Source organism: Chinchilla lanigera, unplaced genomic scaffold, assembly GCF_000276665.1.
Source record: "Chinchilla lanigera isolate Chin_1 unplaced genomic scaffold, ChiLan1.0 scaffold00068, whole genome shotgun sequence".
Lineage (NCBI taxonomy): Eukaryota > Metazoa > Chordata > Mammalia > Rodentia > Chinchillidae > Chinchilla > Chinchilla lanigera.
Window position 1 is genome coordinate 8,457,096 of NW_004955469.1, and position 20,503 is coordinate 8,477,598.

General features: G+C 43.3%; 1 protein-coding gene across 2 annotated transcripts in view; it reads left to right on the forward strand.

Annotated features, from left to right (window-relative positions):
- The window catches only part of Drc1 (dynein regulatory complex subunit 1), a 63,028-nt gene that overhangs the window by 40,162 nt on the left and 2,363 nt on the right, over positions 1–20,503 (forward strand). Inside the window, exons 8-14 of one of the 2 annotated variants that reach the window (XM_005400426.2) lie at positions 5,322–5,461; positions 12,674–12,808; positions 13,177–13,409; positions 15,811–15,926; positions 17,148–17,237; positions 17,782–17,874; positions 19,617–19,894. In XM_005400426.2, coding sequence (XP_005400483.1) covers positions 5,322–5,461; positions 12,674–12,808; positions 13,177–13,409; positions 15,811–15,926; positions 17,148–17,237; positions 17,782–17,874; positions 19,617–19,894 — 1,085 coding nt within the window. The remainder of the gene's footprint in view (positions 1–5,321; positions 5,462–12,673; positions 12,809–13,176; positions 13,410–15,810; positions 15,927–17,147; positions 17,238–17,781; positions 17,875–19,616; positions 19,895–20,503) is intronic. The other variant, XM_005400429.2, reaches the window with a different exon arrangement.

A 20,503-nucleotide genomic window follows, 5' to 3' on the forward strand; every position in this document is an offset into this window, starting at 1 on the left:
AATTATGTATATATCAAATTCTTCTTCCATGTTTGGGCAGTTTTCTGCCATTACTTCTGTGAACAGATTTTTTAAAATTCCATTTGTGCAATCCCCTGCATTTTCATTGACTTCAAGCAATCTTATATTATTGTTCTTTGCATCATCTAGCAGCTATGGGATTGATTATTTGTGGTCTCTTGGTATTTTTATGAAATTTTTTTATGATTGCTAACCATAATCCTATCTTTTAGATCTGATATTCTATCCTCTCATTGGGCCATTCTGCACAGTATACTTCCCATGGAACTCCCTAATCTCTGGGATATCTGTTTGAATCTGTTTCATGGATTCCATTTTTTTCCATATTGAGTATTCGTGACTTTCATCATCTTTCTTAAGCTCCTCTAGTTTTTAAAAATCTGCATCTGCTCTAGATTCACTAACCATGTCCTCCATTGTGCTCATCATCTCTTCAAATTATCTGAGAAATTATTTCTAATTTATTTTTTTCTAAATCCTCATTCATCTACCTCATCATTTCTGCTATTACCATTTCAGAGGTTTCAGATGGGTGGCTTTTGAATTGTTGCACCCCACTGCTCCCCAGGGTTTGCCTTAGGTGGGCTGGAAATCTGGGGTTGCATCTTGCTTCTGTATGTTCTCTCTCTCTCTCTCTCTCTCTCTCTCTCTCTCTCTCTCTCTCTCTCTCTGCTTAAGTTTAGCTTCTGTGTTGCTGCTTGCAAATTGCTTTGGTAGGTAGCTTGATTGCTCATATCAAGAACTCTTTAGCAAATGACTACTTTTCAGAGATGTCTTCCAGGTATAGCTGGCTTTTGGCTTTTTAGTCTGTTGCAGGATCCCACCTCTTCATTTTATTGGGGATGAGAAGTTGTTGCCTATTTAGCCTAGCCCCTAGTTCTTTGGTACTGGCCTATAGTATTGTTTATGACTCTCAGGCAATCTCAGTCTTTGCATAAAAGGGAGAACAACTGAGTAGAACAACTGTACAACTGTGTCACCTTGGATAAAGTTGTATAATCAGTAATAACAATAGCATCAAGCATAGCCTAGGAAATGACAAACTGTGGTAACTAGTAATTTGCCACCTTTCATCATATAAATAAGTTTTATAGTTATATAACAAAATCTAAAACAAACCAGAAAATTGTATATAGTAAATAATCCCTCAATATAGCAATTTTACCCTCAGGGCAGAAAATTTAAAAAGGATAAGAGAAAAGAATAGAGAAATAGAAGAAGAGGAAGATTTGAAGCAAGGCTGAAGGACAAAGGAAGATTACACAAGCTTTGGGAAACTTATGAAGAAGACTGGAGGGAAAGAAAGAAGGAAGAAACAGAAACAGAAACAAGAACAGAACACAACAACAACAAACTAGAAACAACGTCCATGCTCATATAAAAAGAAGGACAAACAAGGAAAAAAAGCAAAGAAAGAAAGAAAAAATGTCCACTTCAAGACACATCTCTGCTGTCACTGGTAGACAAAGGGGTCAGACAGAAACCAGATCCATGTTGGATGATCCTAGCAAGCCTGCTTTAGAATTATAGTCGGGTGGTAAATAATCCCAGCAAGCCTGTGTTTTCAACTCCACTGAAGTTCAAGCTGGTCTTGGTTTCTGCCCGTGAGCCTGGGACAAGTTGTTTTGGCCCACAACACTCCAGGTGCTTCTTTCTGGGTTTAATTCAGCTCCTTGACCCTGGGTGTCTCCCATGGCTGCATCTCACCCTGATACTGGGAGCTCTGAGATGGAGCTGACCCACTGCTGCTCTGAGTCCTGGGTTTAGCTGTCCTCTTTCCAAAATGGCAAGCAGCAAATCACCCTCTCCTGGGGACATTTAAATTGGATTGAAATCACTCATCAGCCACTGAAGCCTGCAGTGTTCACTCTCCATTCCACTGGTGCATTTCTCTGTGGAGGCCTCTAGAGTCACTGATAGTCACTATGCCTCTGCAGCATCGAGCCACTGCTCTTACTCCATAAGCCAGGCTTCAGGAAGAAAGCACCACTTGGCACCGTCCTCTTCTGCATTGAGGTCCTTTTCCTTGCTCTCCCTGTGGGCTCCAACTCTTGCTTCAGATCCTTGCTGGGTCTCTGGGACCCACTTCTCTTCTTCCCTTCCCCATGTTGCTCTATTCCAGTGTCTAGACTTTAAATCTCAGAGACCCTGATTCACCACTGCTTGCCATTCTCGCATCTTCCTGGAAGTCTAGTTCAGTTTTATAACCTGTGTTCAGCTAGGTGACACACTGGATGTGGTTTCACAGAGCTGACAAATTGAATGATGCTATGATTCTTTTCCTTTCAAAATAAATTTTATTATGTAGGAAAAATGCACAACCCATTTACACAGTTACATCATAATCTGCCTTTAAGAATGAAATTCTCATGACAGTTTAGGTGATAGAGGTTGTATTTCAAGACCAGATGCTCTTGTTGTGAAATTTATATAAGAACAGTCCAATGGCCACATAGGTTTGGGGAAAGCCTTCCTGGTAATGGGGCTCACTGCAAAGCTATGAGAAGCAGCCACTTGCTGGTATTCCCAATCCAGAACAGCTCTGGAGGCCCTCTTCTGTGAGTACACCTATTGTTATCATCCAGCATGCAGCCTTTCTCCTGGCTTTTTGCACAAAGCTACCTTACAGACCACTAGCCTCCTGCATGTTTAGTGTGTTCTGACTCTGACCCATTGGGTTATGACCCAGCTGTTCATATTTGATGCAGTACCACTGGTTTCCATAGAAGAATGGGGGCAGAAATCACTGCAGCTTTGCAACAAGAATCCCTGAGTCCCTTTCTCTAAGACACTCCGGGGACCATCTCTACGGGAAGACTGGGCACAGATCTTTGCACCTGAACTGAAGCTGTGCTGTCAGCAGCTTCCAGATGCCTTGCGGTCTCTTGTGAATGTCAAAAATGTCAGACCTGAGTGTTAGACATGTTTGGCAAGGATAGGGTGTAATTCCTGGCAGCTTCCAGCCACACTCAAGCACCTGCCCAAGGTTGGTCCTACCCAGTCCTTGGTACTAACAGGTGTGGTGAGCAGGGATTGCACTCTTGGCCAGTAGGAGCATAAACCTTCAATTGCTCTTTGGAAAGCAATTTTCTGGTTGACTTTGACCTTGTAATTTCATTTCTAAGAAAATACTTCAGGAAATAAAGGTACCCAATGAGTTTTATATATAATTTATGCTAGCATTATTTTATGGTGGTGAAAGTATCAAAATAACATAAATATATAACTATAGGGAAATATAAAATATTATGATCATGGTGAGCATAAACAGTTCATATGTGATAAGAGTGCTATGCACTATTAAACTGATGTTGATAAAACTTCACTAATACAGATTTGTGTGTGTGTGAATGTGTGTGTGTGTGCAGTATTGGGGATTGAACCAAGGACCTTAACATTAGACCGCATCCCTTTTTATTTTTTATTTTGTGATGGGGTCACACTAAGTCACTAAGTTGCCCAGCCTGGGCTTGGACTTTCATTCTTCCTGCCTCTGCCTCCCTGAGTGTTGGGATTACAGGCATATGTACCATGCACAGCTCAGAAAATTCTTATATGATAATAGTAAGGGAGAAGCATAGCGTATAAAATTATTGGCCTAGTTTGATTCCACAACATAAAGAACACTGGTGGGAAACATGCATATATGTTAACAGAAACTGCCTTTAGGTGTTGGAATTGTAGGCAGCTTTTCCTCTCCCTTCTCCTCTAAGACTTCTCCTCTTTCATTTTCTGTATTTTCCAAATTTTCCAAACAAATGAATTTTGCTTTTGTAATCAGGAAAAATTTTTACAAGGAAGAGCATATAAGTGGCCAGCTGTGGTGGCACATGCCTTACTCAGGAGGCTGAGGCAGGAGGATCTCTGTGAATTGGAGGCCAGCTTGGGCTATATAGTGAGTTCAAGACTAACCTGAATTACAAAGAGAGACCATGTCAAAAAAAAAGCAGATAAGCATATTTTTTATTTTGAAACAAGATCTCATGTAGTCACTAAATTGCCCAGGCTGGGCTTGAACTTTCATTTCCATGGTTCTGCCTCAGCCTGCAAGTGCTGGGATTAAGGTGTGTACCACCACACCCGGCTTGTGTGTCATTGCCTTTATTCTCCTCTGCGTCACCTCCTAGCAGTTATTCTTGTTGAAGAGGTTTGTGATTGCAGCTTGGAATCACTTCCTCTGTCGATTCCCTGGCAGGAGTTTGTAGTCCTGGAGAGGGAGATGTGAAAGGAGATTTGCTGTGTTACCGAGATCTGATTGTGCCTAATTGCCTTGCCTATTCCTGCCTTCCACCCAGGACAGGCAGGAGCTTCAGCCCGTCCATATCTGCCTTGCCTCCAGCCTTGCCTCTAATCATTTGTTCTATGGGGCCTGGGCTGATCATTTCCCTCCCCTGCTCATCACCTTTAGTAACATCCACTGACTTCTGGAGAGTGCTTTGTAGTCCCAACTTTAAAGTTCTGGCTCAGTCAGCCTCAGTCTGACCATTCCTTGCCTTGGGCCTCATATCCCCAGTACCCCTCCCTCTCTCTTCCTTTCTTGTGTTTCTGGACATGCCATTTCCTCTCTCCAGGGCTCTCTCTTCTCAGTGTCACCTGAGTAACTTCCTCTCATTCTCCAGGTCTCAGGCAGACATGCTAATGCCACCTCCTCAGAATACTTCCCTGTTCCTCAAGGCCAAGGAGAGTGCTCCTCTCATTGGTCCCATGACACCCTGTGCTGACCTGGGCCTGACTTCTAGATCCTGGCACCTGCTTGTCTCTCCATGTCCTACACAGGACAAGACCATATCCCCAGAGTTTTCCTAGCAGCACCTAGAAAAACGTCTAATATATATATTAGGCATTCCATAAATATTTGTGAATGAATGAATATAACTAATAGAAACCAAAAAGTAGGATGTCTGTCCTCCTTTTAAGCAAACATGGTTTGCTTAACACTAATGCTGCTGTTCTGGAAGATCAAAGTGGAGAAATTTCAAGCTTTTGTAGCAGTATTATTTTTCATGGTGTTATCTCTATCAAGGATGGTGGAAAGTGCCAGAGTTCATTGGACTTGAAGGCTTTCACAGTGCTCTTTCTTAGGCTTTGGCTATGCAGGTTTCAACTTATGGAGGATTGGTTTATATTTTCTCTAACTGGCCTTTAATCTGCCTCTACTGGTAGAATGTCTAAGAATCCAGGCTGAAACACCTGTCCCTAAGAGTCTTCTGGCAACATTGGAACACACTGTCAAGGTCTTCAGGCACAATGTTACACCAGGGCCAATTAGTTGGGTGTCTATTTTGTCTTTTAAACTATAGATTCTTGAGCAACAGCTTCAGCAGATGAAAGCAACATATCAACTAAACCAAGAAAAGTTAGAGTACAACTTCCAGGTGCTGAAGAAGAGAGATGAGGAAAGCACAGTGATTAAATCCCAGCAGAAGAGGAAGATCAATCGGTAAGTTAGCATGTAGAGCGTCTTTCTTCTGGACCCTTTTATGCTCAGAATAGGGATGAATATGTACTCTTCTATCTTGAAGGAGAAACCCACTGACATATGCAACTCTTATTAAAAGTTTGTTTTGGAAAAGATGATACATTCAAGTGGTTCTACTTTTTCCTCCCCCAGAAACAGTATTCAGCAAAAAGTCCTTCTACCATCTTCTACCTTGTTTCCTACCTCTAGGACATTTATTTGTTTTTTCCAGAATTTCTTTATGCATGTCAGAGCACAAGTAAATATTGTAAATCTTCCTCTGCTTTTACACAAGTATGGCATCTGTAACCACTGTTCTATATCTTGTAGACCTTTCTGTTTTAGTTCATAGAAAGTTTTCACATTATTTTTAAGTTGCTTGCTACTCCACAGCAGAGGGGGACTATGACTTATTTAACCAGTCTATACTGACGGACATGTAGATTGTTCCTAATCTTCTGGTACTGCAAATAATACCAACATGACTACTCATTTCAATGGGCCAATCTGCTTTTGTGGTTCACTTAAAGGTACCTATTGCTCAGAATTTCTCACTCATCCTTCCTCTTTCCTCCCTTCTCACTTCCTGCCTTTCTTCCTTTAAGAATTGTCTAAGTACCAGAGCATTGTGCTGGGCTCTGAGGATTAGAGTAGAATAAGTTATCTTGTTTAAAACAGAATTGACGAATTTCTTTCAAGCCCCAAATAGGCTAGCATTATTTAAGAATTCTTCCACTAGTAGACTGATTTTACATTTTGAATAAATATTGGGTATATAGAGAAATACCAGTTGACCTTTTGATAGTTACATATAAGAGAAAATGATACTGGAAAAAAAAAAGTGGGCATTTTAAGCCTTATTACCTGAGAAATAAGCATAGTTAGGGGACAGTACTTAGGGAAAAATCCCACCCTATGGCCCGTACTAGATACTAGGTGGGGCAGGGAATCAGTGAAAAGGAGATATATGAGGAAGCTTCCCAAAGAGTGAAATCGTGCTGGGTGTGGGGACATAGACTGGCAAAAGAAGAGGGGACTCCAGGTGGGCTGGGCTGTGTGGTGGCTGGGAAGGGCAGTGCTGAAGGCAGAAGGCAGGGACAGACTGTTGCGTGTCACATAATGGCCTAGAAGAGGCTGGCGAGATGGGGCAGGATGAGATAATGCGGCAGTTCTGAGGCTTGCTGCGTGGGGTGGGGTGAGGAAGGGAATGTCATCATCACATGGTCCACTCTTTACCAGCTCTTCACTCTGACTTCAGCCCTGGACAGGTTTCCCCCGGCCTGCAGAACCCTGCCACTGCCCTGTGGCTTTTCTCTAGGTGCTTTTTTTTTTTCTGCTTTCACTGTCGTTTTCCTTTCTGTACCATTCTGCCTGCAATAGTTCATAATTTGACCGCTGTCTTGGTCCATCAGTGCTGTTGGGACAGAAAACTTATATACTAGTTAGCTCTTCTTTTGTTGTAATGCAATATCCAACACCTACAACTTAGAGGAGGAAGGGGTTAATTTGGCTCACCAATTAGAGGTACAGTCCATGGTCAGCTGGCTCCAAGGCTGAAATGGCATGGTGGGAGGGCATGGCGGAGAAAAGCTGCTCATGTCATGACCGGAAGCAAAGAGAGAAGGGAGGAGCCTGGGACAAGAATATATCTTTCTGTGTCATTTCCCTCAGGGCCCACCTCAAACCAGACCCTAGCTTCTATCAGCACATTCAGCCATTAATTCATCAATGGATTAATCCACTGATGAGTATAATGGCCCCATGATCCAGTCACCTTCCAAAAACTGCACCTCTGAATACATGAAACTTTTGGGGGGACATTTTAGAGCTCATGTCCATCTCATTGTGAAAAATGTATTTAGTCCATCTTTAAGAGTTACTAGCCAGGTGTGGAGGTACATACCTGTAATCCCAGCACTTGGGCGGCTGAGGCAGGAGGATCTCTATGAGTTTGAAGCCAATCAGGGCTAATAAAAAAGGAATTCAAGGCCAGTCTAAACTGCATAACAAAATCCTGTCTTAAAAAGACCAAAAAAAAAAAGGGTTGCCAAAGTCTCAACTATTTAACTATTTCAGCATTGCCAAAAAGTCCAAGTCCAAAGTCTCCTCTGAGACTTAAGGCGAACTCTTAGCTATGAGCCTCTGTAAAAATCAAAAAGAGTTAAATGCTTCCAACATGCAATGGCATAGAACAGTGGTGGCAAGCCTGTGGGCACATGTGCTGCAGTAGGCATGCAGAGCCCTCTGTGTTGGCACATGAGCTAAGTCGCTCCAGCAGCCAAACATGGGTAGTTGTTCTCTAATCTAAACCTCAGTATTGCAGTGTTGCACTTTGTGTTAAATAAGTGGGTTTTGTGTTGCAGTTTGAGCACTTGATCTCTGAAAATTTTGTCATGGCTGGTATAAACATTCCCATTCTAAAAGGGAGGAACAGGGAGATAAAAAGGAATGGGCAAAGGAAGACTGAACCCAGTGGGGCAAACATTAAACCTTGTCTCCATGCCCCACACTAAGGGCAAATTGTGGTGAGATGTGAGTTCCAAAAGGCTTGGGAGACCCTACCTCTATGGCCTTGCCAGTTGCAACAGACATGGCCTCTCTCTTGGGCTGCTCTGTTCATTGCCTGTGGCTTTCATCAGGAGACGTTCCATGTTCTTGGCATCTCCAACTTTCTTGAGTGTCCACTGCACCTTTCATTTCACTCTCACAGCTTCACACACTACCCTCTCAGGAGCACATTGCTTGGCCTCCCAAGGCTTCCTCTGAAGTCTGAGTGGAAGCCTCTGTGACCCAATAACTCTTTCATTCTGCGTGCCTGAAAAACCAGCACCATGTAGATGATGCGAAAGTGTGTTACCAATTCTAGCAGTAGCCAGGCGCCTGGACCACGAGTGCAGTAACTTCTGAGTGCCTGGATGGCTGAACTCTGGGAAATACTTCTCTAGGTGTCTCTAAATGATCATAATGCTCTGAGGCTCTCTTTTCAAAGCAAAAGCTTTCAGAGGTGTTTACTCTTTTGTATCCTTGAGCTTACTAATGGATAGGGTCTGGCCATTTCCTGAGATGCCCTCAAGATATCTTTCTTATTGTTCTGATGCAAAGTACTTGGCTTCTTTTTAATGCAAATTTTATCAGCAACCATGCTGTCCTTGACCCCAATTTTACAGGCACTTCCTTTCTGTCCAAGCTGAAAATTTTTCAAATTATTAGGCTCTCCTTTTTGCTACTGATTCTCATGGTAAATCTGGATAAAAGCATTTGACAGTTTGAACAGCCTGAACAGTGGGCTGCCTTGAAATGTCCCCTGCAAGATTATTTAGTCCACCACTTTTAAATTCAGCCTCACATAAATACTTAGAATATGGACAAAACATAGACAAATTATTTACCAAAATGAAACATGCATAGTTTGTAGTCCTTAGAGTCCTCGTTCCTGGTTGAAACTTCATGAGCATTGCTTTCACTGTCTTCATTCTTTCCTGTCAGCGTTCTGGTCTTCTGAGCTCCCACCAGAATTGCCATCAATCTCTGCTCTTCTAGCCACCATCTTTAAACCTTTCCAAATGCCTCCTGTCAATTAATTCCAAAGGCTTCTAAAACAACATGGTTAGGTATAGTTATAGCAGTGGCCCCAAGTCTCTAGCACTGATTTTCTGTATTAGTCAGTTTTCCTGTTTCTGAGACATGGTACTTGACATCCATAAGTTAGAAGAGGAGAGTTGATTTGGCTCATGGTCTGGGGACTCTGTTCATGGTCTGCTGACAACTCTGAGGCAGAAACAGGATGGTGAAGGGCATCACTGGGGAAAGCTGATTCACTCATGGAAGTCAGAAAGCAGATCAGAGAAGGGAGAAGCCAGGGAAAGAATATACCCTCAAAGGCACAGCCCCAGGGACACACCTCTTCCAACCAGGACCCACCTCCTAACAGCACGTTTGGTTATGAACTCATCAGTGGATCATCCACTGACGAATATAGTGCCCTGTGACCCAATCACCTCGCCAAAGCCCCACCTCTGAAAACAAGACTTCGGGGGGACATTTTAGATCTAAACCATAACAACTTGAAACAGAAATTTATAAAGAGCAGACATACTGTGAAGTCCAAGATTAGGATGCCAGTGGGTTTGGTTATGTGGCAAAGGCCATGTTCTTCAGGGGGTGGAATGCTGGGTTCTCTCGTGGTAGAAGAACTGAAGAGCAAGCTTATGGCTGTGTGAAGCCTCTTTGATAAGGGCCTAAATCCCTTTTATAAAGGATTTATGGCAAGGTCCCTAACGGCCTTGTCACGAGGCCTGAAATGTCCCCACCTCTTAATGCTATCACAATGATAGCACCTGCATTTTGCGGGGATACATTCACACCATAGAAACCCATGACCCCAGAATTGGGCAAAAATTCCAATAACTGGAGACCAGTGATGCCCTTCCAGCCAAACATGATGGCTTTTCCTCAGGCATCTTGTTGTCATGGGATACTAAACTTACCTTCTCTGGTTTTCATGAACCTGAAATACTTGTTTTTCCTTCTTAATTTAATCATTATCTGTTCCCTTTGATAGTTCTGCTTTTTCTTGCTTAATTATTTCTGCAATATCTAGATAAGGATTCTGGGGGACAGCACAGACTTTTCCTTACCTCTTTGCTTTTTATTTTTAGTCTATCTGCCCCAGGAATAAAAATCTTGCAATTTTATTTTATTTTGGTGCCGGGAATCTAACTCAGGACCTTGCACTTGCCAGGCAGGTGCTTGTGCTGCTGAGCTATATTCTCCTGGCCCCAGTCTTACGATTTTGAATATCATCTTTTGGTTGGTGACTATCAACTTCTTATCACTAATCCTGACCTCACCTTTTTGCTCTATGTGCAACTGATAACATGACAGTTCAACATAGAAAAATCACTGTCACTGTGCAATTCTGCAATCAACCTTCCTCCACTCCCAGGTTCCTAGCTCTCTGCCCTCATTTCCCTTGTCTCTAGCTGCTAGCCAGTTACTAAGAACCTAGACTTTTGTTAAAATCCTTCTCATAGCCATTCTTTCATGTCTAATTCCTCTTGGTCCCTTCAGTATGTACCTGTTGCTCATTTTTGCTGCATTAGCTTCTATAATTAGATGACAAGTAGAAACTCCTTCACTGCATGACACTGCAAAACACACTTGGGATGACTACTTTAAAAAAATTATTAGTACATGTTTGCAGTTATAATGATTACATTCATCATGGGGAATTAGTACATGTACATAATACATCTCAATTTTTTCTTTTCTTCTTGCCTCTAACCCCACTTTAAAAAATTTTTCCCAGCATCAAATTCATTTACTTATAAGTCCTTATCAGGTTAATTATAAGTACAGATTAACAGCTTGGCTAATAGGCCAAAAAAATAAAAAATAAATAAGACATTTATAGTAAATCAAGGTATGCTTTTAGATATATTGCCCAAGCTGGATTACAATAACAATTTTTCTCTCCCCACTTTTCTTATTGTCTTTTATTTTGCACTTTATTTATATATTGGGCTTCTCATAGATGAGAAACCATGTGATAGTCAAGCTTGTGTGTCTGATTTACTCCACTTAATATTACAGTCTCAAGGTACACAGAGAAATTGTTTTAAGTTTTTTACTACTTTAAAATATTTTTTTACAACTGTACTTAGAAAATCTTCTAAAATTTTCTGGAAAAGTATTCTAAAGTTTTTGTACCTACCATTTTGAAAGCCTTCTAAAGTGCTACAGTTAAGAAAATGGACATTTTTCTTTGTCAGAGACTAATTTAAAATTTTTGACATTTTTCTTGAGGATGAAAATATGAATGATGAACATTTGAGTTTGAGACACCTTTTGTTTTTTAAGAAATCAAACATTGCTTAGGAGAGGTAAATATTTATTTTGTAGAGTCAACCTCCCTTCCTCCCTTCCTTCTCTCCCTCCCTCGATCCCTCTTTCCTTCCCTCCTTCCTCCTCTGTCTTCCTCTGCCCCCTCCTTCTTTTGTGGTTCTGGGAATTGAATCTAGAGAGGGCCTCCTGCACACTAGGCAAGCACTTTGCCACTGCATTACATCCTCAACCTTATTTTCCAAATATTTAAACTTAAAATATATCAACCTTCAACTTCACTCTTCTTGTGTAAATGAGACACTGATACACGATACCTCTTCAGTAGTGTGGATTCTGAGGTGCAGTCCTGGATCTGATGTGGGAGAGATTTCCATGCAGAGCTACTGTCACGCTAGCAGGTGATGATGAGCTGTGGCCTGCTTGGGTTAGCAATGCTGCTGGCCAGGTTGTAACTGTCGCTCTCTGTACTGCAGCATTTGGACTCCTCTCCTCCCTCACGAGCCCAGGTAGGTTCAATGCCTCATCTCTAGGGTAAGCTCTCCTACAGCACTTTTCACTCTTCACTCAAAAGACTTTGTCTTTTTCTTTGACTGGACCAACAGTGCCTTGTTTGAAAAAAATCCTTGTATTCATCTTTGCAATCAAGCAAATCTTTTGTTCAAAAGAAGCATTTCATGCTGGATGAATGGTTAAATGAATGAATGAATGACTTACTGGACCTATTGACAGTAGTAGCTTTTTTTTTTTTTTGTCTTTTTGAGGCAGGTCTCACTATGCAGTTCAGGCTGGCTTTGAACTCACTTTGTAGCCCAGGCTGGCCCCAAACTCTCAACAGTCCTCCTGCCTCAGCCTCCCGAGTGCTGGGATTACAGGCGTGCACCACCACATTCAGCAACAGTAACAGCTCTTTGAGGATGGAGGATTCATATATCATAGGCTTGTGGAGTGTAGCTTGAATTTTTCCTTGTTTCAGAGTTAAAATGAACATCCAAATCATGACCATGAAATACTTGCAATCAATTATTTAAATATGCACAGTTGGGCCGAGGTAGGACCCCCTGACAGTACGTGTCAAAGGTTTAGTCACACTCCTGGGGAGGACCCTTGGTGTTGTGTCTGGGTTTCTAGACTATTTTCAATGCTGTTGGTTCTGGATGATCTCATTGCCTCCTGTCGCATTCCTCTTTCCTTGACTGCAGCAGGGGCTGGGTTTTGGAGTACCTGGGAGGGTTTTCTGCCCTTCTGCAGCTCCAAAGACACTGGGTTTGCTGTGGAGCTAAGTCAGGATGAAAGGAACACTTTTTAAACCTTCTAATCTGCTGCAAATTCATTATTTCCCCCTCCGACCAGCCTGCACGATATACTTAATAACTTGAGATCAAAATACGCCAAGCAGATAAAGCAGTTTCAGGAGGAGAATCAGTCTCTGACCGCAGAGTACAAACGTCTTGTGATACAATTCAAGGAGCTACAGAAATCTATGAGGTATTTTAGGGACGTGGGTCCTAGTATAGGGGTGGGTGGCACGGAGGGTAAGGAGAGTTGGTAGAGGCCTAGTGGCATGGTTTTATTAGACTTGATCTCACCAGCTCTCTAGAGTTTGCCCAGTGAAGTTTGCATGAAGAATATTCTGTACTGTTTCGTTCTCTCTCTTCTTGTGTGTCCCCTGCTGATTTCCTGGTCTCCTGTTGGGATGGCTTCTATTTCCTGAAAGTGGTGGGGGGCCGTTCAGGGAGTGGGCCAGGCCCGAATTTACCATGGTTCTTCCTTTTGCTCTTGCTCTGCTGCCCACTACGGGGACCCTGGCCAGGCCTTGAGGTCAGTGAGCCACACTCATTGTTTCTCCTTCACAGGCATTTTGCTCTCATTGATGATGAGAAGTTTCGGGAGATTTGGCTGATGAATGAAGAGGAGGCAAAGGGGCTCATAAGCAGAGCCTTTGATGTGGACAGGATCATCCACATCCAGCACCTGGGGCTCCCCTGGACAGCACCTGACTTCCGGTTCCTGAACAATGTGGGGCCCATTTCCCAGCCACTGCAGAAGTCCGCCACCCAGATAGTAGAGGAAGTGCTGAGGCAAACAGGTGACTAGAACAGAGTCCTAGAGCCTTCGAGTGGAGCGACCCTCATTTCACAGCCCAGAAGGCTGAGGAGAGCATAGAGTATGATAAGTGGATATGAAATCTAGAAGCTCAATCTGATGCAGGTTAATTCATTTTTGCTAAGAACACTCTTCCGTACCTCCATCAGGCTAGACTAACATAGTTCATCTCTTTTTTTGGAATGGTAGCAATTATTGATATTCATATTTTAAGAACCATCAATAATGACACTGGGGTTGCAAAATAGTGATATTTAAAATTCTATCACTGTGTCTGCACTTGTTAACTAGAACAGTTCTGAAAAAGAGAATCTTCCCCTCATCAGCTATTTGCTACCCTGAGATACAGTTTGTGTAGCAAGCAGGATAGATGCTTATTTGTTTCCTTTACTGCTTTTCAGAGTGATGGATGGGATCTCTAGCACTTTCCAAAGGTATCAGTGAATTTTTCTTTATATTATCATCATGAACACACTAATTGAAGCAAACTTTTAAGGTTTGAGTGTGCTGCGGTTACTGCGCATACTGGTGGTCACGTGGTCTCAGTAGTGACAAGTGCGAGCCTCTTCATGTTGGTGTCTGGGTCCTTCTGACACGGGTCCAGTTGTCCAGTCATCTTTGGTAGCTTCCTGGCTGTCCAGGACAATCAGATGTTCCAGGAGGACCACACTGCATTTTTCCTGCCACCAGTCTGGAATCAGCCATTTCTCCAAAGACACCTGATTCTTTTAAGTAGGAAGTGGTATTTTGGACTCACACTCTGGCTGCTAGGAGCTCGTTGCTTCGGACTGGTTGTTGTTTCTAGGTCTTTTCAGTGGACAAAGGGGGTAGAAGATTATTTTTTAATGATCAAATAGATAATGAGTTCATCCTTGTATTTCCTAATGAACAGGATCCAGGAGTTTTACTCGACCTTACCAAAGCATGTCTTCTTTCTTCCAACTTGAAAAATGTCATACCCGATGACTCCGAAATAATGGCCTCCCCATGGTACCACAGAACAGTCTTAGAGGAAAATATCTATCAACAAGTGATTGCTAAACATAGTTTACATCTCCTTGTATTTCTATTTGTTCTTAAGAGATATTCCACTTCAGAGTCACTTGCAGTAGGTTCTGTGTGGTTAATGTTACCACTTGGATATGCATATAGGTTTCTTATCTCATTTTAGTTTTGATCACTGGGGATCGCTTTTTACTTAGTTTTGTTTTTTACTTATGTGAAATATTTGTTTGCAGAGTCAAATGTAAAAATCAAGGTATATTCAAAGGAGTCTATCTTTTATTCTCTTCACTCTCTTTCATCCCTCTCCTATAGGTAAATATGAAATAATTAGTTTATCCTTCCTTTGGTTTTAAAAATTATATATATATATATACACATATATATGTCAACCAATTTTTTAAGTAAGTGAAATCATACTTTTTTTCTGTTTGCTTTTTCCAATTACAGTATTCCTAGGGATCATTCTATTGGAGTAAGAAGAAATCCTTGTTATTCCTTTTTTCACATGAAACTCTATGGTGTGTCTATGCCATAATTTATTCAAATGGTCCTTTGTTGATCATTGTTGGGATATTTCTTTTGCTTTTGTTTTTGTGATTAAGCACATTGCTACAATAAACAGCTTTGTTCATTTGTCTTCTCATATTTCGCTACTAAATTGTTGGGATTAACGGGTAGAAGCAGGACTGTTGGAGCAGAGGGTGAATGCCTGTGTGAATTTGTTGAATATTGCTGCACAAAGATACCATTTTGCATTTCCACCATTGATTTGATATATTGTTCTTTTCATAGATATTTATCTTACCTTTTGAATAGCCAGTAAAATCTCTGTACATAATGATTTTTATTCCCATTTTCTGATGAATAATGTGCAAAATAAAACATTTTTAAATTTTTATATTTTAATTAAGAAAAACCGTGGTTCTTGCTGTCAGCTGTTAGTTCTCGCTGGTAACACTCCTGTATGTGGTGGCCACTTCTACCTTTCTAGTGGGCTGCTTCTAATCTCTGCAGGCTTAGAAACATGTAGTATGCTTGCTGAATCACCTCCAAAATAAGAATAAATGGACTCACACTGTCCCTCCCACTTCCTAGCTCACGGCTGGATCTTGAATGTGGTCTTCAGACAGAGGCAGTTTGGAAACCGGGGCATCACGGGCTGGCTGGGAATGGCTGATTCTCAAGAGTCTCTGATTCTGACCCCTAAGTCCTTGTGCTCAATGTAATAAGTGTCCTTTGGCAGAGTGTGACTGATAGATTTTCTCTTTACTTTTGAAAACCCCGCTGAGACCACCTGACTATTGCACCAAGTCACCAAGGCCAAGAACTTATCTTCTTTTTCTTTCTTTCCCTCTCTCCTCTCCATGACCTATCTGCAGAAGAGGAGGAGGAGGAGGAAGAGGCTGTCTCAAATCCAAAGTCTTACCTGGACCTGCCCAAGCAAATTTCAGCAAAAACTACCAAAAAAATCCTGATGCTTCTCTGTGATGAGTCGGTGAGGCACTTACTTGGGATGTTTCTGAGGGTTCCACAGGACCTGATGTGGTGCCTTGCATACCCTGGGAGGGGCCCAAGGAGTGGGGCTGGGGTCAGCCTGCACCTGGGGGGCAGGTCACAGAGAGGCTGTACCTCCGAGCTGGCCCAGCTGGCAGTGGTTCTTCCCATAGGGGCACAGCCCTCTGGAGGCGTAGTCCAGGTGAGCTGGTGGCTCCTGCTGACTGGACATAATGTTCCTTCTGCACTTGTCTCACCCCTACCTGCCAGCTGCTGTGGTCTTTCTGTGGGGGCTCAATTTGAGGTTCTTCTAGGTATGTTAGGTGTTCGATATCTGTATTGTGCATTGGCACAAAGGATTAGGCCGGGTGCAATAGCACAGGCCTGTAACCCCAGCTACTCAGGGGGCTGAGACAAGAGGATTGCAAATCTGAGGCCAGCTTGGGCAATTTAGTGAGACCCTGTATCAAAATAAAAAATAGCAAGTGCTAAGGAAAGGATAGCTCAACACTGCCTGGCTTCAGTCCCCAGTACCACAAAGAGGAACAAAAGCACAAAGTATTAAACTTAGAAAGTTAAATGTTGTATTGGAGCTGGTTTTGCTGGAGGTTGGGTTGTTACCAGAAACGGTCAGTGTTTATTTAGGTGTCACAGTTCTGCAATGGATGAAGAGGTGGAGCAAGGCTCAACAGCCTCTGATCCCTTGAGACAGTTGCGGCAGTCTTCTTTGCTGCAAAGGCTGGCTCTTGCCGTTGGGGTCTTCCCTCTGTTTGCAAGCTGGATGGCAGTGGCTGCCTCCCTGAAGGCCTCCTGCCCTCCCCAGCAGTGAGCAAGCCTTGTCTTCTCATCCACCGTCCCTATCTATTTGCTGTGTACTGCGTCCTGACACGTGCATGCCCTGTGCCACCCCCTCCACTCAGGACCTCCTGTTGCATTCTATAGCGATTTGGGGACATGATGAAGTGGGCACCTGAGTCTGGGTCTGGTTTGGATTGTGTGGAGACTGGTGTTTGCCCCGTGGCTGTGAGGGAAGTGGAGACTGGCTTTGACCCTGGCCTTGCTTGCTGGAAATGGCTCTTAGGCCTCCCCAGAGGGCCCTCCTCTGAGGCCAGAGTTTCTCCTATGGGTTTGCTCTGTGGCGTTGTCCCTGGAGACACACAGAGAGTGGCTGCAGACCCTTGGCCTCATTCCTCACTGGAGATGCCTTCCTCCTTCTCCTCAGGGTTTCCTCATAGAGAGCAAGCTGCTGAGCCTTCTCCTTCCTCTGGAGAAGACCGAGTGCTATCTGTTGAGGTTGGACGCCATCTTCTCAGTGAGTCCTACTGGGTTAAGGGGACATGGGGTGGGGGCAGGGGAGTGAGGCCTGTCTCTTTCTTCCTGCATTACCTCAGCCCTGATAGTAGATTGTGATGTGGAACTTTCTTGGGCTCACCGTCATGGCCTTCCTTAACTTGCTCTCAAAAAAGAAATTGCCCTCAGCATCACTTAGATGTTTCCCATCTGTGACCTTCCTCTCTGGCTTCTCTACCTCATGGCCAGGCCCTCAGGTTGTAAGTTCTCCCCTACACCGGAACTCAGACACTGTATGTGTTTGAACCCTCCCTTCAGCACTCTCACGCTCCACAGATCTGTGTGAGGCCGCTCCTGACTCCGAGCTTTGCTTCACTGTTCTGATGTTCCCAATTGCACTGTGGCTTCCAAGCACTGGGCCAGCGCCCTCTACTCTGGGCTGTGGCAGGCTTTAGGAAGGCCTAAGGGCGCGAGCTGAGCCTCCTGTTCTGGGGAACTGATACCCTTAAACACCCGAGTCTGTGGCCTCTCGGACAGAGTCTAAACAATCATCTTGTTTTCCCCAGGCCCTTGGAATCGAAAGTGAGGATGATTTGTATAAACTGGTGAACTTCTTCCTCAAATACCAAGCCCACCATGGATCCTCCAGCCAGGGAGAGGTAAGGGGCAAGGGGTGTTTTCATTTCTTCTGGAAGCCCCCAGAGGGCCTTGCTGCCTTTGAATAATCCTGGGGAAGTGTGGTGGTGGGAGGCTGTTGTGCCAGGGAGAGCTAATAGAATTTTTCCTGTTACTATTTCTATTTGCAAGGGGAGAATGGCGGCAGGGGTGGGGGGTGGGGAAGGTGTGTGTGTGTGTGTGTGTGTGACACCGTTCTCACATTGAAGCCCAAGGAATCTTTTCCTGGGCCCTGAGGCACTGTGAGACCTGAGCCCTGTATATTCTATGGATTTTGATTCCTAACTCTTTCCAGAAAAGCACAGTTCGTTTGTACTACTGGGCATATATTTCTTAAAACTGATTTCGGTATGAAAATGAAATAGCAACTGTTGTGAAGAAGTCATGATATGAAAAATTATAGCATCTTAATTTAGAACTTAAGAATTTGAGTTTTAAAAGGTTTTTACCTTTTCTAACCACAGGGTGAGTGTCCTGTTAGGCCTCCAAAAGAGTTGGCTGAATGAACAAACCTGAGAATCCATAGGGAAAAGAAAAGATGCCTCTAACTACATTAAAACAGATTCTTAGGGCAAAAGTCACTACCAGAGAAGTTAAAAGAGAAATGATAGCTAGGGAAAAATATTTTCAACTCATCACAGTTAAGGGCCAGTTTCTCTCATAAACCATTAAGAAAAAAGACTAACAACTCTGGAACAGACAGTAGGCCTGAAGGAAAACCTCCTAGGAGGGGTAGGACAGGTAACTTTAAAACATATGAGAAGATGAGACTTCCTTGAAACATGAGACGTGCAAATTAAAACTGTCCAAATTCCAGTCGTACCTCTCAGATTGGTGGAAACCTTGGATAGCACATAGTATTGTCACCTCCAAGTGAGGGCAATGTAACGGTATGAATTACAAAGCTGTATATGCTTTATAGTTCTTCTACGATTTTGTTCTATAGGTAAATCTCAGTATAATTGAAATGATGTGTTTATTGTAGCTTTTTCATTTTTGTATAAAATAGAAGAATTTTCATTCTGTGTGATACAGCAGAAGATTGGAAACAACCTAATTGTTCATCATTCAGGAATTTATTTAATAAGAGATGATACTTTTACACACTTGGACACTGTAGAATAATATGTGACTATAAAAACAAAACAAGTATCTTTGTATATTTATATACAAAATCTGTAAGCAAGAAAGTGCAAGACTACCTTGCAGCGTAGTATCATTTATGTAATAATGGGAAAGAAAAGTATTTCTGGATATATTTATATATGTATTTGCTTATACAGACACTTCCTTTGGAGGAATATATAAAAAACTTGTTAACAAGTTTTTTACTTTGGTTACTTTGGTTACTTTGGTTTACTTTGGTTACTTTGCCAAGGGGAGGTAAACTGAATATATGGAGAAACAGTAGTAGGAGGAAGACTTTAAAATTGAAACATTAAAACAAAGTGTATTCTGTATTATGATTGAAAAGGACATTGAGAGCTTCATGACTACGTATCAATAAAGTGGACACCTGGAACCCAGGCTTAGAACATTGTCATTGTTTGGAAGCCACCCCCAAGCTCTCCCCATGCACCTCTTTTCCCCATTTCGTCCTGGTGCAAATGTCTCCCTGTGCAAGTTCCCCGGAACTTTCTGTAAACCTTGATTTCTTCTCTTCTCATCTTTCCTTCACACACTCATGCTTTGTATCCAACCTGGTTCCCCTTGCGCTTTTCTCCAGACAAACCCCCGGGATGGAACTGGCACAGAGCGGTCGAGCCTGATGTCAGGGGTGGAGAGACGGAGCATGGCCACATCGCTGGAGCAGAGAAGCCTCGAATCCAACTTTCTGAGAACCAGCCTGGCGCCTGGGTCGGAGGCAGCAGAGCAGACCGCACTGGAGGAGGGAGAGGGCGGGAAGCAGGAAGAGAAGGCGGCCCCGGCTTCTTCCAGGCTCATCCACCCCAATGATGTCCTAAAGATTCTGGAGGCCTTCGTCATAGGTCTGAGGAAGCCCAGGTGGGCTGTGGGGCCAGTGAGCTTGCCTGAGACCTGGGGGAGAGGGTAGAGGGCTGGAGCCGAGCAGAGTCCAGTGAGTGGAGGAGAGGCGGTAGGGCATGATTTGGGGAAACTGAGGAACATAGTCATGAAAGAAATGAGGTGTAGGAGTGATTTGCACCTTTTCTGGTCATTCATTCATTCATGCAACAAATGTTTATTGAGGTCTGCCAGGCGTAGCACCTTGTGATCAGAGCGGTGGCGGAGGCATCCATGAGTGTAATGTTGTAACCAGGCAAGAAGGAAGTAGCATCTCCATCTGGCTGTCCGCAAGGTTACAGGGAGGGCATGGCGCAGAAATTGGATGCTCCTAAGTGAGGAAAGGGCTTTTCCAGGCATGACAGTGCAGAGAAAGCCTTGACGTGTTCAGAATTCGTGACAGGAGGGATGGCCGCAGTGTCTTGGACCTGGGAGGTAGGACCCGTGGGTTGGGGACCAGGTCAGAGATCCTGCCCTGTCTGCCTATGATCTTTGTCTTTGCCCTGGTGACTGGAGCCAGGAGAGTATTTTCAGGGGCGGGGGAGTCACGATTTAACTTGCGTTTTAGAAGAATCCCTTTGTTCCCAGTAC